This window comes from Mastigoproctus giganteus, chromosome 9, assembly GCF_048544385.1.
Source record: "Mastigoproctus giganteus isolate SK-2022 chromosome 9, ASM4854438v1, whole genome shotgun sequence".
NCBI classification, from domain to species: Eukaryota; Metazoa; Arthropoda; class Arachnida; order Uropygi; family Thelyphonidae; genus Mastigoproctus; species Mastigoproctus giganteus.
Window position 1 is genome coordinate 81179013 of NC_143583.1, and position 19378 is coordinate 81198390.

Here is a 19378-nt window from a genome sequence, read left to right on the forward strand (position 1 = left end):
GAAAAAAAAATTTAAGGAACCTTAAGACAAATTATCAGAGACAAAGAGATGAGGTAGATAGTTTTTTTTTTTTTTGGCTGATGCTGTATAAGTTTGTTTCCTTGCATAATTTGCTACTAATAATATTAATACTATGATATTTGTGAAGCATAAACTTCTTTGACACTCATATAAGATAATTAAATGTATGAAATGAGTTTCTGTAACCAAAAAAATTTCAAATACAAGCAACTATGTTCCTTGAGTAACATGCAATGTTACCAGTATGCATGTTAAAGAATCCTGTACACTACGACAAAAAAAGTACTGTACAATTGTTAACTGTAGTACTAGTTTATTAACCGCCTAAATATGTGCAATTTAGATGTAAATTACTTTAGCTACCAGAGGATTGTAGTGTAGTATGAAAAAAAAAAAAAAAAAAAAAATTTCTTATTTATGGCATAAATCAGATTTGCAAAAATGGCAGCTTGGCACCTGACAGGCGCCAATTTTTCACTAAATAATTTTAAAATATTTCAGGATTTTTTGAATTGTGCTTTATCATTACCAATATTTCATATTTTCTGAATGGTTTGAAATACTTATTTTAACTTTCATTTTAATAAATTAAATTTTTAAAAATGCCAATTTTTTTTATTATTTTCACTTATTTCCAAAAAATCAAAAAAAAATAGAAAAAACAATAGAAAATTTTCAGATTTTTAACCATTAATTAATAACCCATGATTGAGAAGCACCTGTCAGATTGTGCATATCACTACAGGGTTAGTATATAATTCATGATTTGCACAAATAATTTACTAGATTTAAAAAAAAAATCTAGGTAAACTTCTCTTATTATTTTACAAACAAATAATTTACAAAAATAACGTATTGGTGAAACTGAAATTTATTCTTGGTGAAAAGTGATTACCTAAAATCTCACATTCTCTACTATTAACATTTAAAATAAATTTTCAGTATACAACTGACAAAAGGGGTTCCTGTTTCCCTAAGTGCATTTAATATTTCTCTGAAATTAGTAACTATATACAATTGAGATGCATTTTTCTTTTTCTTTTTTCCAGCAAACTTTAATACTTGAATTTCTAGATATTCAAAAATAGTTAAAAACAAGCTAACATATTAAGGAGAGAATATCAGGATAAAGCATCTGATGAGTTTCCTTCTTTGAGAAGTGCATTACTTCGAAGAACATCATCTTTAAGTTGTACTTCTGCAAGTAAAATAAAATAATGATCAACTACAACATGAATATGTAATAATGCAATCACATGAAAATAATGTAATATAAACTGATATTTAAAGTTTGTATACTACTTCACATTATTGTTGGCTAATTAAGTTTATTAAACCTTAAAGTGAATAGTATTAGTATTAATAGTGGCAAATGATGCAAAGGAAGCAAGCTTGTAAAGCATAAAAATACCCAAAATTAGCAAAAAAAAAAAAAAAACAAAAAAAACCACATTATCTATCCTTCCTCTCCAATTATTTGTACAGTTCTTGAATTTATTCAAACTACCCACTTCCAGAACAAGAGATGGAAGTCTATTCCAACAACCACCTGCTGGCTTAAGGCAAATTTCCACGTATCTATCCTGCAACCATCCTTCCTTGGTTTGAATTTATGTCCACCCATGTGTGAAGTGGAGCAAGAGAAAGAATGCCATCAACATTTAGCTTACTCAATCCATTCAAAGCTTTAAACACCTCAATCAGATTACCTCGCAGGTGCCTAGTCTCCAGATGCTGAAAATTAAAAACAAGCTAACATATTAAGGAGTGCCCTTCTCAATGCCCTTCTCTGCAGTTCCAGCAGAACTATATACTTCCTAAAATGAGATAATTACATCCATTGCTTTGTACGATGGAATAATTACTTCTTTATACCAGCTAGAAAAATTTCTGTAGAAAACTGACAAAATCTGAGGAGCTGTCTTGGCAGACTGTCTGCACTGCTCAGAGAACTTCATATCTGAATACACAATTACCCCGGGTCCTTTTCATTTTCTACTACCCTGAGTGTAGTACCACACAGTTGGTATGTTAATTCTGGGATTACTGCATTAAATGTGTGATGCCGAAGATTGCTTTCTTGCATCATTTGTCACTACTAATACTACAACTGCACCTAGGAAAGTTCCTAAACTAAACCAATTAATTGTAAATACAGATAATGGACACATTGGAATGATTCTGGGTGCCACTTTCAAGGTAAAGGTAGCTGGTATCAACAGGACCACTAATGCAACAGAATCCTTAGTGATCCTGATGTCACCAGTTTCCTTTGTCTTTAAAAATACCCAAACTCATTCCAACACATCTACTGTCTGTACTCAAGCCTGATTTAGTTTAGGTTCTTGGCTGGGAGAAATTTAAGATTTAATCAACTTAATTTGCTGAAAAGATTTTGAGTTAGTATACTGCACATCTATATTTAGTAATACTGCTAAGTCTCAAATATGTTCTTCATATAACTATAGCAATTGAAAGCTTTTTTTGTGTTTCAGTCAAAATTTTCACAAATATTACACTATGTAAAATTTTCAAAAGGTTTTGTTTATTTGAATTTCCTGGTGTTTCTTTATGAATTTGGTTATGCTGATTCTGAATATAACTTTAGTTTTTACATAATGGAAGAAATTAATATGCAACAATGCTATATCAGATTCATTAAACATTTTTATGAAAAGAAAGTGCAGCACATAATAAGCTAAAAAAAAAATCAGAAATTAAAACGTAGAAACTCCTCAGATTAACAAAAAAATTTCTTTAAAAATGCACCTTAAAATATCTTTGTCTCTTGTGATCAATGTGACCATCTCTAACTAAGACCATATACAGTCACCCATCATATCTTCATCCCACCTTCCTCGATACCTCTTCTCCACTGGCTTCTTAGTGGAATATCCCCATGCTCTTCACTAGCATCACCTAGACATGATCTGAAACAATCCATTAGAGTGCAAGTAATGGCACTCGATTGGCACTGTTCATCCCATTTTTCTGTAATTTTTAATCAACTTTAAAACTATTTCATTGTAAATTTCACTCTTAACATTAACCAAGAAAGCCAACAAGGCATAATAACTTCCAGACAGTCTGCTCGGCATCAGTCATTTTACCTTCCAGTTCTTGTGAAGCCAATATCTGCTTAACCTGTGGACTAATAAATATTCAAACTTTCACTTTTGCACCAGACAATTTTGAAAATAAATTGTATATGCTTCAAGGTGTCACCTTGAGGATCCAATGCTTTAAAAAATGTGGAAGGTCTGGAGGCCTCATTTTAAGAAGGATGTAGAGCTGTTGGAATGAGTACAGAGAAGGGCAACAAGATTAGTGAATGGAACAAAGGTCTTATGAAGAAAGGCTTAAATTTTGAAATTACAATGACTGAAGACTAGGCACCTGCAAGGTTTGTTGTTTGTTTGTTATTTGGTTTTTAGGAGCATTAGCAACAAAGGCCATATTGCTCCAGGATATGCTGTGGTCATTCCCTGACCTTTCCGCATCCTCTGTATTTGGTGGTGACGGGCTCGAACCCGGTCTAATCAAGAAGCGTGTGCTATGCACTGCTGCTCCTTCCCACCTGTAAGGTGATCTGATTGAGGTGTATAAAGCCTTGAATGGCTTGAGCATGCTCAATGCTGATGGAATTCTTCCTCTTGCTCAAAATAATCATTTGAGAGGGCATACATTCAAATTGAGGAAAGACAGATGTAGGATAGATGTGCGGAAGTTTGCCTTTAGCCAGCAGGTGGTTGGTGGGTGAAACAGACTTCCATCCTTTGTTGTGGAAGTTGATAGCCTAAATAAATTTAAGGCTGAGCTGGACAGGTACTTGGAATGAACGAAGGGGTGAAATGGGAGCGTGTTTTTAAAAATTTTTTTTTTTGGCTGATGCTGCATAAGCTTGCTTTCTTGCATCATATGCCTCTACTAATGCTAATGCTAAAAAGTGTTTTACAGTTCAGCTTGATATGGTATGGTAGAAGCAAGATTGATCTTTAAAACAAAGGGATAGATGGTGTGTTGGGATACTCTTCAACCTTCTGAGCTGCAGACCTTTTAAACTCATATATCCACCATACAAGAGTAGCAGCAGTCCTGATGGTTTGTGGGCTCTCTCCATATTTGACGTATAATATATATATATATATATATATATATATATATATATATATATATATATATACACACACACACATTTTTTTTTTCTTTTGTTAGTTGTTGGCAAATCAGCTTCTATGGCCATAATGCACCTCCCAAGGTTTTTGCATTTTACTGTGATCCAAGCCCAAGGCGGGATTCGAACCCGCGACATTTGGGTTGCCAAGCAGGCACTTTACCCACCTGGCTAGCCCAGTCGGCGAGGTATAATATAAAAGATGCACTCATAACTACCATTGAACCATTCTTCTATGTTTACTTGTAACTACCACAGTAGTGTGGCGCTGCGGAGATGGGAGAAATCCCAGGTGCCGTCTGATACGAACATACCTAGTAGTGTGGCGCTTCCGTAGCCAGGTGGGCAGGAGCAGCAGTGCGTAGCACACGCTTCTTGATTAGACCAGGGTTCGAGCCTGTGACAACCAAATACGGAAGATGTGGAAAGGTCAGGGAATGACCACCACATATCCCAGGAGCAATATGGCCTTAGTTGCTAATGCTCCTATAAACCAAATAACAACAACAATAATCACAGTAGCGATAAGGTGTATCTAACTTATCTTTATTAAATACAAGCATTACAAAATAAATTTCATATGCACTGAAAAACATGGTACCATCAAAAGATGTCATGCTTCAAACTAAATATCTGGACAACTTTTTTAAAAAAGTCATAATATACAAGTTCACAATATAATTAATAAGAATTACAGTGGTTTTTAAAAAAAAAAAAAAAACTCTTCTGTGTGGAATATAAAGGTTAAATTATTGTTACCTTCTCAAAGCAACTTACATTAACTGGAATTTTGAATTTAAGTTACACTAACTAAATCTGAATTTAGATATGTGATAGGCCATAATATCGCAATAGTTTTATAAATCTTCCTCCGTGGCACACAAATGACCTAAAATAGAGAACTTTCTGTACCGATTAGTGTATGACATCTAGAACTGAAAATCCTAGGAATTTATAAGTCAATAGGTGGAAGAAACTTTGTGAATTCACTGTTAGTTTTAGACCAAACTTTTCTACCAAGGAAGGGCTGTAAAATTGTGGTTGAAACTTTGTGCAAGATGGAAATGTGGAAGAAACTTTGTGGATTCTCCATTTGTTTTAGACCCATTCTTTTTCAACACGGAAGACGTGTAAAATTGTGGTGTAACGTTATGGCCTACCAAACCTCTAAATCAAAATTCAGTTTGTGCAACTCAAATTCCAGCCAATGTAATCTTTTTTAAACAGTTAACTTGCTAGATGCGCAGAGATATATTGTGGGATTCTTGAGGGTTCCCTTTGTGGAACTCTGTGATTCAGGGATTTTTTTTTTAAATATTAGTATATCTATGTTCCCAACTGGTTCCCAACATAGATATTAGTATATCTATGTTGGGAACAGAAACCTAGTTGATTTAAATGCCTTCCATTAAAGAATGTTGGCTGAAGCTGTCTTCTAAATATTAATTCAAACATTTACATCAGAATTTCATGGCTGAACTCCACTGAAATAAATTTATACTTCCATATTCAGCTTCTATCCAAAGTTTTATACACCTACCTACCTTCTCTTTTGTCTGTCTTTTGCATATATCACACGTTGCTATATCAGCTATGTGCCTAAGAGACACCCAGTGCAAAGATGCAGCAACTTAATGATGACTTACGGCATGAGTTACAAACATTATGAAGAGCTTATTATTTTGTGATTAACAGTGCAATACAAGACAAGACAGTGTTAACCAATTACAGCAGAACATGCTTCAAAGTAACTAGAATTTATACAAGGCAAGTAACACAAGGAATTGACTTTTCATTAATAATTAACTATATAATATAGGTGTAGATACACCAAAGTTTACCCATAAATTTGAACTACGTATGTAGTGTAAAGGCATCATTTTAATTGTATCTCATATTGTGGGTGCCTTCACAATGACATAGCTGGTATAACCTGTTAGTTTAACAGAAGTTAAACTAACAGGTCTGTAATTACCTGTGTCTCCCTTTGATCCTCCTTTGTGGATTGGGGTCACATATCTCCAGTCCATGGGTACATCCCCTGAGTCCAGGGAAGCTCTCATAATTATGACTAAGAGTTTGCTTACTTCCTTTGCTGCCTCCTTTAATATAATGGGATAGATTCCATCCACCCCAGGTGCCTTTCTTGGGTTTATCTTCAACAATTTCTCCTCCACTTTACTCTCAGTTATTACAAGATTCTCTAGCTTACTGCCAGAGTTGAATACACCTCTGGCATTCCCCCTCCCTGAATAACTCCTCATGTGTGAATGTCGATGCAAAATATTCATTTAGTTTGTTAGCTACCTGAGCAGGATCATCAACAGTTTAACCATCGATATCAAGTGGACCAATCTGATTCATTCCCTTCCTTCTAGAGTTTACATAAGTAAAGAACTGTTTGCTGTTTTTCTTTGCATCCTTTGCCAAAGATTTCTTGTAATCTGCCTTTGCCTGCCTAACCTCCTTTGTAACTTGGTTACAAACCAGCTTATATCTATCATAGGCTTCTGTGTCACATGTCTAATAAGTTCACCTGACATCCATTTAGGCCTAAATCTTGAACAATATTTCTTTGTTGGTATGAAAAGCCTAGTAGCTTCCAAGATAAGTTCTTTGAATGCTTCCCATTTTGAATTTGCTGTTTGTAACATCATCAGTTGGTCCCACTGTATAAAATTTAAATACTGTCTCAGACCACCGTAGTCACCTTTACGAAAGCAAAAACCCTTCCCTTTACCCTTGATGTAAAGAAAAGCAAAAACCCTTTTCCCTTTACTTCTTGGAGTAAATCCCACTTCAGCACACTGTGATCACTGCCACCTAGTGGTTCCTTTATCTGCATATTCTTGATGCATGAAAAATCACTATTGATAATTAGATCAAGAGTATTACTCCCTCTAGTTGCCTCCCGAACATGCTGCTGTAGAAAACAATCATCCAATAAATCCACAAAAGCCTTGCTAGTGTGTGAGTGAACAACCCGCAAATTCCAGTCAATATCCGGGAAATTAAAATCCCACATTATAAGACACTCTAATTTACTGGCCCACTCTATTTCTCTGCACAATTGCAGATTCATTGCACAATTGCAGATTCATTTTTCCTTTCCCAGTGCTTATGTCACACCAAACAGACTCAACATTGCATTGTCCAGCGATGTCGACTGGCTTCACTTCCTTGGATTTTATGTGTTTCTTAACTAATAGCATAACCCTTCTTCCCTTTGTAGCCCTGTCTATCCTTTCTGTACACACTTTACTCCCCCAAATTCCAGTTCTGCACTGCTTATGTCTCTGTGACACCATGTCTCTGATATCCCAACAATATCTGCCTTTGATGTCTTGACTAGCACTTCAAGCTCAATGAATTTATTAACTATACTCCAAGCATTGGTGTACATGCAAGTATACATCACCTGTTTCTACTCTTAGAACAAGTAAATACAGCCCGTGTATTTACTTGTTCCACTGACTCTCAGCAGTCCTGAAAATTCCCATTGCCTTGCTTTCCAGGCTGCTGCTCAATTGCATTTCAATAGAAGTAGTGCAAGAATCACTTTTACCTTTGCCAGCGGCTACTGTTAATCTATTAGTCCGTGTATCCCCGAAGCTAGCAGTTTTCCAACCCACCTAACTCTGCCTCGATAACATCAGCAAATATTTCTATTTTTATTTCTATTTCCATCCCTGTAGAAGCAGTCTCTCCTGTTAACAAGCACAGACCAGGCTGAGAAAAATTCTACCCCTTGAGCCTTGCACAATCTCTCCAGGGACGAATTGATCGACAAGGCTCTCATCATATACTCCCTCCTATCGTGTCTGGGCAGAATTGCAGACACTTTAAAATTCAACCCTAACTCACGGCATTTTTTTCAGCACTGTCTTGTACTCGTTAAGTAATTCTGCCGGTCTCCTTCTCTTAATATCATTAGTGCCAACGTGTACAACGATATCACCCTTTGTGCCCTTAGAGGATATCTATCTGCCCTACAATGTCATCAATCTTTGCCCCTGGCAGACACACCCTGGTCCTGTTCCATCTATCCTTTTTGCACAATATGTTCCACATTTCCCTGACAACAGAGTCACCTACAACAACTAGTTCCTTTGGGACCAGCGCATTCTGCCTTGGGAGTTGCCACTGTTGTGCGTGATGTTCAAGTGCATTGATGTGGGCAGCTGAGTTGTTGTTGTTATTTGGTTTTTAGGAGCATTAGCAACTAAGGCCATATTGCTCCGGGATATGCGGTGGTGATTCCCTGACCTTTCCGAATTCTCCGTATTTGGTGGTGACGGGCTCGAACCTCGGTCTAATCAAGAAGCGTGTGCTATGCACTGCTGCTCCTTCCCACCTGGCTACGGAGGCGCCGGGCAGCTGAGAGCTCGATGGGTCCCTCAATTTAAATCCTTCGAGGGCATCCACCCTATCCTTCAAGCTCTCGTATAAGTTCATAACAATGCTCAGTTGGCGCCTGATTTCCTCGCACTCCTTACATCGCGCACACACAAAGACATTCTCCTTGGCAATATCATGTCCCATTCCTGATTGCCCCACAAACATCAAACAAGCAGTGCATTTCAATAGACTGTGATTCAGAGAACTGCCCCCCCCCTTCTGACAAGAACTGAGGTGGGCAGTTATATACCATTGACAAGACTCCATGACATGCTCTGGCAGCTTGTATGCACTGCTCAAAAAACTTAATATCTGACTGCACAATTCCCTCCAAGTCTTTTCATTCTCCACTACCCTGAGTGTAGTACCACACAGTTGGTACATTTCTCTGGGGTTACTGCTACCCATATGCAGTACTTTGCATTTGCCAATGTTAAACTTCGGTTGCCACTGCTCAGCCCATCTGCCCAACTCTTCTAGATCCTGTTGCAGTAGCATACTGTCATTAACAATCCTGCCAACCTTAGTATCATTGCAAACTTGGACATTAGGCCTGATATACCTAATTCAGAAATAAGAAAGGCATACAGTAGAAACAGTACATCAAGAGACAGAGAGCAGAGAGACTTTGTAAGATACATGTCATTAATTAACACAACTGCCTTTTTTTGAATGGTGTCGTGTCTAGAAGTCCGAGAGAGATTTTGTGGGAACTATCCCATATGTGGAAATGATATTCTATGGAAGGGTAGTAAGATTTTTACAAATGTTTGTCACTTGTGAAAAAAAAAAAAAAAAAAACCTAGTAAAGGGACATTATCATAATAAGGTTCTACTACTTTAGTTTGAGAAATAATGCTTGTACTGCATTCATTTTCCTGTCTTTGCTGATAGGGATAATGTTGCCCCTCCTGTGACAGTGGGGGAACTTGTTTTTTTTTGGTAGTTGTTGGCGCATAGGCTTCTGTGGCCATAATGTTCCTCCCAAGGTTTTTGCAGTACTTTGATCCAAGCCCAAGGCGGGAATTGAACCCGCGACCTTTGGGTTGACAGGCAGGCACTTTACCCACCCGGCTCTTAGAGACAAATACATCATCCATGAGTAATTCCTAACGGATATCTTTTTAACTGAATAGCATCACTCAGTGTCACAGAGGGGGCAACATTGTCTGCCCCCAGCACCAAGAAGCAAGGTACTATTTTTTTTCAATATCTGCATTAAATAGTACTCTGCTTCTTTACTTATTTCTACTACTTATTCAATAGATTTGTAATTCTACAAAGCAGGCTTAAATTCCTATCTAGGTAGGATTTCATTTCTAACAAATAATACATTTTAAGATGGTTTGAAAACCTCTGATTCAAAAATACCTGCAGAAAGATTAATGTATTGGTATTTTTCATAAAAAAATATGGATTTGCATACAATTAATATGCTATTTTGAATGAATCATTCTACAAGGGGTTTCCGAAAAGTAAGGTTTTCTCTCGATGATGTTTAATAATATGAAGTTGAAATTACACACCAAGGAATAAGTGAAGATGCACTACTTCTCCACAAAATCTCCAGTTTTATCAATGCACTTGTCCCAACAATAGATCAGTTTATCAATACCAGTACTGAAGAAGTCTGCACCCACATGCAGTAACCAACATTTCACCGCCTAATGAACTTCCTCATCCGTGGTGAAATGCTTTCTTGAAAAGTGTTTTTTCAGAAGGCTGAACAAATGGAAGTCTGAAGGCACTGAGTCTAGGCTGTAGGGGCATATGCAAGAGTTTTCCAACAATTATGGTGCAACCGCTCATGAGCGGTGTGTGAAGTTGCGTTGTCGTACAACAAAATCATGCCACTTGTCAGGAGTCCTGGTCATTTGCATTGAATGTTGGCTTTCAGTTTTTCCAACATTGCACAGTAAAGCTGTGCACTGATTGTTCTTCCCTTCAGCAAGAAATCCACCAACAGAACGCCTTGGCGATCCCAGAACAGTGTGGCCATGACTTTTCGGACACTGGGAACAGTTTGAATTTTTTTCACACAGGAGATAGTGGATGTTTCCAGGTCATGGAGTCTTGTTTGCTCTCCAAGGTAAAGTGATGAACCCACTTTCGTCTGCTGCGACTATGTGAGTGAGAAAATCCTCTCCTTCGTTGCTGTATTGCAACAGGTTCTCCAGACACATCCCCATGTGTTTTGCTTTGTCCTCCTTTGACAATTGTTGGGGCACCCAGCAGCAGCACGCCTTTTGAAAGCCAAGGGCATTGTGAACAGTCAACTTACTCACGTTCACTATTTGTGCAATTTCACAGTTTCACATGGTCGTTTTCAAGAATGATGCCCTTATGCGTGAAATGTCTTCTGTCTTGTTCAATGAAGGCCTACCGGCCTGATGTCAATCTTCAATGTCAATATGGCCTGCTTTAAATTCATTGCATCAAAAACACATCTGCTTCTTTGTCATCACCTTTATGCCATATACAGCAACCAGTTCACGGTGAATGTCACTTGGCGAAGACCCTTCTGCTTGCAGAAAGCGAATAACTTCACGAACACCTGTTTTGGGCCACACTCGCATGGTAGCCACCATTTTGCAACTGGAATCTGTGTCAGGGAACAGTAACACAACACTGCACTGGCAGTATTTTTTAATGTTACTAACGGGTCTATCTGCCCATCGCGTTTAATCTCATTCCCTTTAACCATTATTAAGAAAAAAATGTGTTACCTTTAAAAATAAATAAATAAAAATAAATAAATAAAAAATAAATAAAAATAATGATTACATTATATTAAATGGAAATGAATTTTTTCTAACACAATATTCCACAAAGAAATATTTTAATATTTAAACTTTATTTATTGTGATATTGTTATTCTTACCATAATTTCCTTTCTTATTCAGCCTTGCTTGAATAATCTGTGTTTTTAAAATCATTTCTGCATCCCATCCATTTTTCAATAACTGGAAAAACAGAGTAAAAAAATAAAATTTTCAATAAATAAAACATGTGTACAATAGAAATTCAATCGTCATCTATAATTACTTAGACCAGGGCTGTCCAACCTTAGGTAATCCGAGGGCCACATTAAAAAAAAAGAAGAAAAGATCAATCCAAGGACCGCATCCAGAATAATAAATACAGTACAGATATTAAAATATTTGAAGAGTCCTACTGTTAGGTTTAGCAAGCACTTCTAATTATGAAAGTCGTGTTGCTTATAAAAGTTTTTATTGAAACAGTAGACAAGATATAATTGTTTATAATTATTATTTAATTTTAATGAGAGCTCTGCAGTTGTTCATTTTCATTTACTAACGTAGCTATATCAATATCGATGCTTGTAGTTGCCAATTGCAGTAAATGTGAAAGTGATTTATCAGTCAATGAACATCTGTATTTGGATTTTATGAATTTTATCGTTGAAAAAGCGCTTTCACAAAGATATGTGCTCCCGAGCATTGAAAATCTTCTCCTTTTTCGATTCTGCCAGTATAAAAAGGGTCAGATTGCAAATTGCACAATTCCAGTTGGAGACCAGATATTACGTTTTCAATGCTGACAGTCAATGGTTGAATGAAAATTGAAATGTCTTCTTCAATTTCCTTAATATCGCCAAATCAATTCTCAAAGTCCTCCATGATTATTTCAATGCACTTTATATGAGCTGAAAATGATGTACTCTCAAAATTCTTCATTTCTTCAAACTGCTTTTTGCAATTAGGGAAAAAAGTAAAAATATTGGCCAATGTTGACTTCAAAAGCTTCAATTTACTTTTAAAACCATTCAAATGACCATATAAGTTGGCAATATTCTGTTGTTTGCTCTGCAGGTTTAAGTTCAACTCATTCAAAAGGTTGGCCGTATCTGTTAAAAATGCAAGATCAGATAAAAAGGTGGGATCTTACATTTGATTTTCAAGTTCTGTTGTGTGAGACTTCACTTCGTTTTTAAGAAATATGGGTATTTCTTTCCGAATGGCAAAAAAGCACGCCAGACATTTTCCGGCACTTAACCAGCGAATATCAGAATGGAGGAGCAAATCGCCATATGCAGCATCCATTTTGCTCAAGAAATCGCAGAACTTACAATGGGTCAGAGATCTATAACCTCCTTGTATAATATTGGTTACTTTTACAGCTACTTTCATGGCATTGACTTGACGTAGAGATTTTCCACAGAGTGCTTCTTGATGAATGATGCCATGAATGGTAGAGCAGTTAATATTATTTTGTTTCAATAGTTCACAAAACCTGATTCCAGTCCCTGTCATAGCTTTGGGCCCATCAGTGACAATGCAGGAACATTTATCGAATCCTCCATAGTTTATAACAGTTTTGAACTGCTTCGAAAATATCAGTACCTTTAGTAGTCCCAGGTAAAGATATGAGACTGAGTATTCCTTCCTTAACAGTAAAGTCCTCCTGAATAGTTCGAACAAAAATTAAAAGTTGACTTATGTCTGCTTGATCAGTGCTTTCATCCAGACAAAATGAAAAGTACCCACATTTTGCCATTCGAATCACACAGCTTTTATGAAATGTATTGATCCATGTGTTCTACATGTCTTGAGCCTGACGGTCTGATGAGATAATGCCACTGTTTCGAACTTCTCGGCTAATTTCAGATCATTAAATTGCACATTTCTTCCTAATCACACCGTCACCAAAAGGCTTTTTTGCTTTCACCAACTCCAATGCTATTTTGTATGAAACGGCAAGGCTAGAACTTTGTGCAGTGCCAAGTTTAGCAAAAAAACTTGTTTGATGCATCAATTTATTCTTATATTCCGCAATAATGGTGCTTCTTGATTCCCCAATATACAACACAAATCTTTTACTGTGTAATGTAGTGTAGTGTTGTTTCACATTATACTCTTTAGGCATTCACAAAACTTGCATGCAAACAAGACATTGAATTTTATTCTTGTTGTTCATAATCAAATAGTCTGATTCCCATCAGCTTTGATACACTCACTTTTCTTCTTCAATTTTTCTTTTCTTGTGAGACATGGTTGTTCGACGATAAGTAACAATTTATTAAGTAGAAGTGAAGTATATTGAAGATAACACGGAAATCAATTGTAATGCGTATCTAGTAATTTGGTGAGCCCCGGTGACACAACCTTGATAAACAGACGGACGAATGAACGAATGACAGACAGGCCCCAGAGCATGCACATTGAGACGAGACATCTAGCATGAACGCAACGAAATGCACTTGAAGTCGCGCATAGAAGCTAGGTTTGCACTCGCAAGTAGTGTTTTGCGAAGAGTTTTATTTTGTCGAGTGTGAAAATCAAAAGGCCTAACCCACAGGAAGCCTGCACAAAATCGTTCTGCGGGCTGCATGCAGCCCGCGGTTTGGATAACCCTGACTTAGATCATTTAGCCACAAAATAGTTACTTAGACCATTTGTGATACAACTTAAAAAGGCTGCTTCAAAATTATTACAAGCAGTAGCTATCTACCTTTTTATTAATTACCAATAAACATTTTATGCGCATTACTCTTGAAATTATACATATGTATTTTGTTATCAGAACAATTCTTGCTATATGTGTTGAAATGCATAAAAATAAAACCACATGCTTATTTTCTTAGCACAGCAACCATACAGATATAAATTAATAGAAGTCTTTTAATTTTTACCACATTAGCAATCACACACCATTTGTGATGGTAGTTACTGCATGGTGGTAAATATCTTCAAAATTTGCTTATATTGCAGGAATTCAATTTTTATATATATATATATATATATATATATATATATATCTACACAGGGTGTCTCAAAAATATTGGTACAAACGTTTAGGGGAGGTAACATCTAAAGGAATGTGAATCGCATAGGAACCCATAACTGGAAACGTCACCGTAAGTCGGTATGCAGCGCTGTTCATCAGTTCGTGAGAGGGAAATTTTCTGGTTTACTCATTCAAGCAGTAGTTGCCACACGAAGAGCATGCATCGATATACCAACTGTGAGCTGGCAGACATGCACCTAGTGTATGGATTAGCAGAGGGCAATGGACAAGCCGCTCAACGAATTTATGGAGAACGCTTCCCAGACAGACATGTACCGGACCACCATTTGTTTGCGCATGTGCATCAAAATTTGTGCGATTATGGGTCATTTAGAGGTAACAGGAGTAGTGTGGGCAGACCACGTTCTCGAAGTGAATTCCCGCCATGGAAGAAAGTATGTTGAATGCCGTCCAGAATAATCCCACTACCAACACACGTGCCATTGCCCCTGCCTTAGGAGTGTCTCGTTGCAGTGTACAGTGTCTGGCACGACGATTCCTTACACCCCTTTCATCTCCAAAGAGTTCAGTTAGTGCTCCCCCAAGATCATCCTGCACATGTGGCTTTTGCGCAGTGGTTTCTTCAAGAAAGTGTTCAAGACTTGAATTTTCCAGCCTAGGTTTTGGTCATGGATGAGACTTATTTCACTCAGGAAGGCTTATTCAATCAGCAGAATGCTCATGTGTGGGCTCACGCAACCCACACGGTGTGCACCCCCATGCGGCACAACATCGCTTCGCAATAAATGTGTGGGCAGGTATGGTCGGTGACTACTTAGTCGGCCCATACCTGTTACCATGCCGCATGAACTCCGCTAAATATCGGTCTTTCTTGAACAAGTTCTACCAGGGTTACTTGATAATGTTCCAGCAAATGTGAGATGCAACATTTGGTTTCAACATGACGGGGCGCCTACCCAATATGGAAGGTGTGTTCGTGACCATTTGAACAGGCATGTTGGGCGTCGATGGATTGGCCGTGGTGGACCCACTGCTTGCCCCCCCCACACTCACCTGATTTACTGAGCCTTGATTTCTTTCTGTGGGGGGCCCTCAAATCTATCGTGTATGAATCGCCTGTGGAGACGGAAATGGATCTCGCGGCGAGACTAGTCTGCACTGCTGCTTCTGTCAAAGAAACTCCAGGTGTTCGACAGTGTCTGGCAATCCATGCTGCGTCGGTGTCACGCATGCATCGCGTCTCGTGGCAGAACCATCGAGCATCTGTTGTAACATCATGAAATGCATCCATCTCACACTCCATTGTTAATATTATGTCAAATAAATGTTTGCCACTAATTACTGTCTTGTGTCATTTCTGCTTCTTATGCCTCTGCTACTACTTTCCCGTGATGTTTCCAGTTATGGGTTCCTATGCGATTCACATTCCTTTAGATGTTACCTACCTCCCCTAAATGTTTGTACCAATATTTTTGATACGCCCTGTGTATATATATATATATATATATATATATATATATATATATATATTTTTTTTTTTTTTTGTCAAAAATACTATAAATACTCTAAAATGAAATTCATAACGACAAGTTATTTTTAAAGAAAAAATAAAACAGGTGGGGACTGATTTTCACAAAAATAATCTAGAAGCATACATTGTGATTGCAAACTGATGCTTTCTCTAATTTTTTTTTTTTTTTTTTTTGTCAAATGCATATCAATAAAAAATGTTGAAAAATATATTGTTTCCAAAATTAACCTCTTGACAGTAGTGCAGATCTTTTGCAAAACTGGAAACAACATATGGTTATGGGATTCTACTTCATCTCATCAAAAAAAAAGGTAACAGCATGAACATTTATCTGTTTGGTTGGCACGTGTGCATGTCCTGTTTGGTATTACCTTTCTCATCTACCTTGTCATTATAACCAAGAGAGGTAATAGCAACTAAAATTATGACAACACTGGCCAACACAATTTTTACCTCCAAGAACTTAAATGCTGTTTTTAACAAATTTTTTGCATAGATTTCAAAAACCACTATGATAGTTTCACACCACGTCACAGTTATTAAATATAGAAGGAGTTAGGTTTGACACGTTCTCAGGGTTGTAATGATTTGATGAGATGAATGATTTGGTTTGAGACTTAAATTTTCCAAAAGAACAAGCTGAACTTAGGTTCTAGGTTACAGCAATGGAATATACTCACAGCAGAAACAAAGGTTTCAGTGTTTCGAAAAGAGACATGAAAAGATTTCAAAATATTTTGCTACAGAGGACAGTATGTGTTTTTGTAAAGATTTTATGGAACTGCTGAAAGAACTAGGTATCATGCATAAGGCAGATGAATGGCATTTATTCATAGATGCCTCAAAATTAAGTTTTTCGTCATAATGTCAACGAATTTCCATCAGTTCCTGTGTTTCATTCATTTGGACTTAAAAGAAAGTCATGAACGCATGTCTGAGTTTCTACATGCTATAAAATACCAGGTTTATGGTTGGAACATATGCAGTCATCTAAGGTTTGCTTGCTGGTCTATAGGGGAGGGTTTCACAAAATATTTTTGTTTTTGTGGGACAGCCGTGCGACAGAAGACTATTATGTTTATACTGTTCAAGGTTTAGGCCTTAATGGATGTCGGATGAATTAATGAGGCTCATGGCAGAGAAGAAGAATGTATGGGATGCATATAAAGTATCAGGTGACACAGAAGCCTATGTCAGGTATAAACTAGTCTGTAATCAAGTCACAAAGGAAGTTAGGCAGGCAAAGCAGGTTACGAGAAATCTTTGGCAAAGGATGCAAAGAAAAACAGCAACGAGTTCTTTCCTTATGTAAATTCTAAAAGGATGGGGATGAATCAGATTGGACCACTTAACATAGATGGGTTGACTACTGATGATCATGCTCAGGTAGCTGATATAAACTGAATGAGTATTTTGCATTTACATATGAGGAATTATTCAATGAGGGGAGTTCCAGAAGTTTATCAAATGCTAACAGAGAGCTAAGTGATTTTGTAATAACCGAGAGCAAAGTGGAGGATAAATTATTGAAGTTAAACATAAGGAAGGCACCTGGGGTGGATGGGATCTATCCAGTTATATTAAAGGAGGCAGCAAAGGAAGTAAGCAATAGCCATAATTATGAGAGCTACCTTAGACTCGGGGGAGGTCTCCATGGACTGGAGTGTGTGCAAATGTATCATCAATTCACAAAGGGGGGTTTCAAAAGGTGACACATGTAACTACAGACCTGTCAGTTTAACTTGGGTTCTGGGGAAAATAATGGAATCACTGGTTAAAGAAGCATTGCAGGATCATCTAGACAAGTCTGCAGTGATAGTTAAGACACAGCATGGGTTTGTTAAAGGGAGGTCTTGTCTAACCAATTTGATTGGATACTATGATGTGGTCACAAAGGAACAGAATGCCAAAAATAATTTTGATATCATACTTGGATATCAGGAAAGCTTTTGATACTGTTGCACATGGAAGACTGCTGTACAAATTGGAGAGGTATGGCATTAAGGGTAAGTTGCTACAATGGATAAAGGGATGGTTGAGTGGGAGACTACAGAGAGTGGTAATCAATGTCCACTGCTCTTCGAGGACAAATGTTATTAGTGGAGTTCCCCAGGGTTCAGTGTTGGGCCCATTGTTGTTTTGTATATTTATCAATAATATTGATGAAGGTATATCAGGTTTAATGTCCAAGTTTGCAGATGATACAAAGGTTGACAGGGTTGTTAACGACGGTAAAGACAGTATGCCACTCCAACTGGATCTGGATAAGTTGGGAAAATGGGCTGAGAAGTGGCAATTGAAGTTTAACATTGACAAATGCAAAGTACTGCATATGGGTAGCAATAATGAAGAGAAATGTACCAACTCTGTGGTAGTACACTCAGGGAAGTGGAAAGTGAAAAAGACCTGGGGGTAATTGTGCAGTCAAATATTAAATTCGCTGAGCAGTGTAGATGGACTGCCAGGGCAGGTGATGGAGTCTTGTCAATGATATATAGGAATATTGCTAGCAGGGACAGGGAGGTGATTATCCCGTTATACAAGGCAATGAGTACCTAGAGTACCATGTACAGGTCTGGAGGCCCCATTTTAGGAAGGATGTAGAGTTGCTAAAACGAGTACAAAGAAGGGCAACGAGATTGGTGAGGGGAACAAAGGGGGTGCTCTTATGAAGAAAGGCTTAAGTTCTGCAAATTGCAGTGCCTGGAGAGTAAGCACCTGCAAGGTGATCTGATTGAGGTGTATAAGGCTTTGAATGAGTTGAGCAAGCAATGCTGATGGAATTCTTCCTCTTGCTCAGACTAAGAACCCGAGGGGGCACAGTTTCAAATTGAGGAAAGATAGTTGTAGAATAGATGTGTGGAAATTTTCCTTCAGACAACAGGTAGTTGATTGCTGGAACAGGCTTCCATCTATTGTTGTGGAAGCTTATAGCCTAGATAAATTTAAGGTCGAGCTGGACAGGCATTTGAAACAAATGGAGGGGTGAAATGGGAGGGGTTTTTTTGGCTGATGCTGCATAAGCTTGCTTTCTTGCATCGTATGCTTCTACTAATGTCAATGCTAATGTTGTGCAACATTGGGACAAGGGGAAAAGTTCATACCAGGACAATGTAATGTAAAATTTATTCCTTTAGTGCAATCAAACAAGGTTCTTCTTCCACCCCTGCACATCAAACTTGGATTAATGAAAAATTTCGTGAAGAGATTAGATAGAGAAGGTAACGGATTTCCATACTTGAGAAGTGTGTTTCGTAATTTAACATAAACCAAACCTAAGGAAGGAATTTTCATAGGATCCCAAATTAGGAAACTCCTAAAAGACGATGTGCTTGAAACCCAGTTAAAGGAGGCTGAATTGGCAGCTTGGCGATCATTTAAGGCGGTAACACATGGCTTTCTGGGTAATAGGAAAGAAGAAAACTATGAAATGTTGGTGTCTAATTTACTCGAGTGTTACAAAAACATGGGCTGTTGAATGTCAT

At 37.5% G+C, this 19378-nt stretch overlaps 1 protein-coding gene across 1 annotated transcript in view; it reads right to left on the bottom strand.

The window, feature by feature from the left end:
- Nucleotides 1-1002: 1002 nt before the first annotated feature.
- LOC150080486 (complex III assembly factor LYRM7) overlaps nt 1003-19378 on the bottom strand; it is a 78784-nt gene continuing 60408 nt past the window's right edge. The window contains exons 4-5 of the mRNA XM_090381480.1: nt 11475-11556; nt 1003-1219 (exon numbers count right to left, since the gene is read on the bottom strand). Of these exons, the coding sequence (XP_090237606.1) occupies nt 1143-1219; nt 11475-11556 (159 nt within the window). The 3' untranslated portion in view covers nt 1003-1142. The remainder of the gene's footprint in view (nt 1220-11474; nt 11557-19378) is intronic.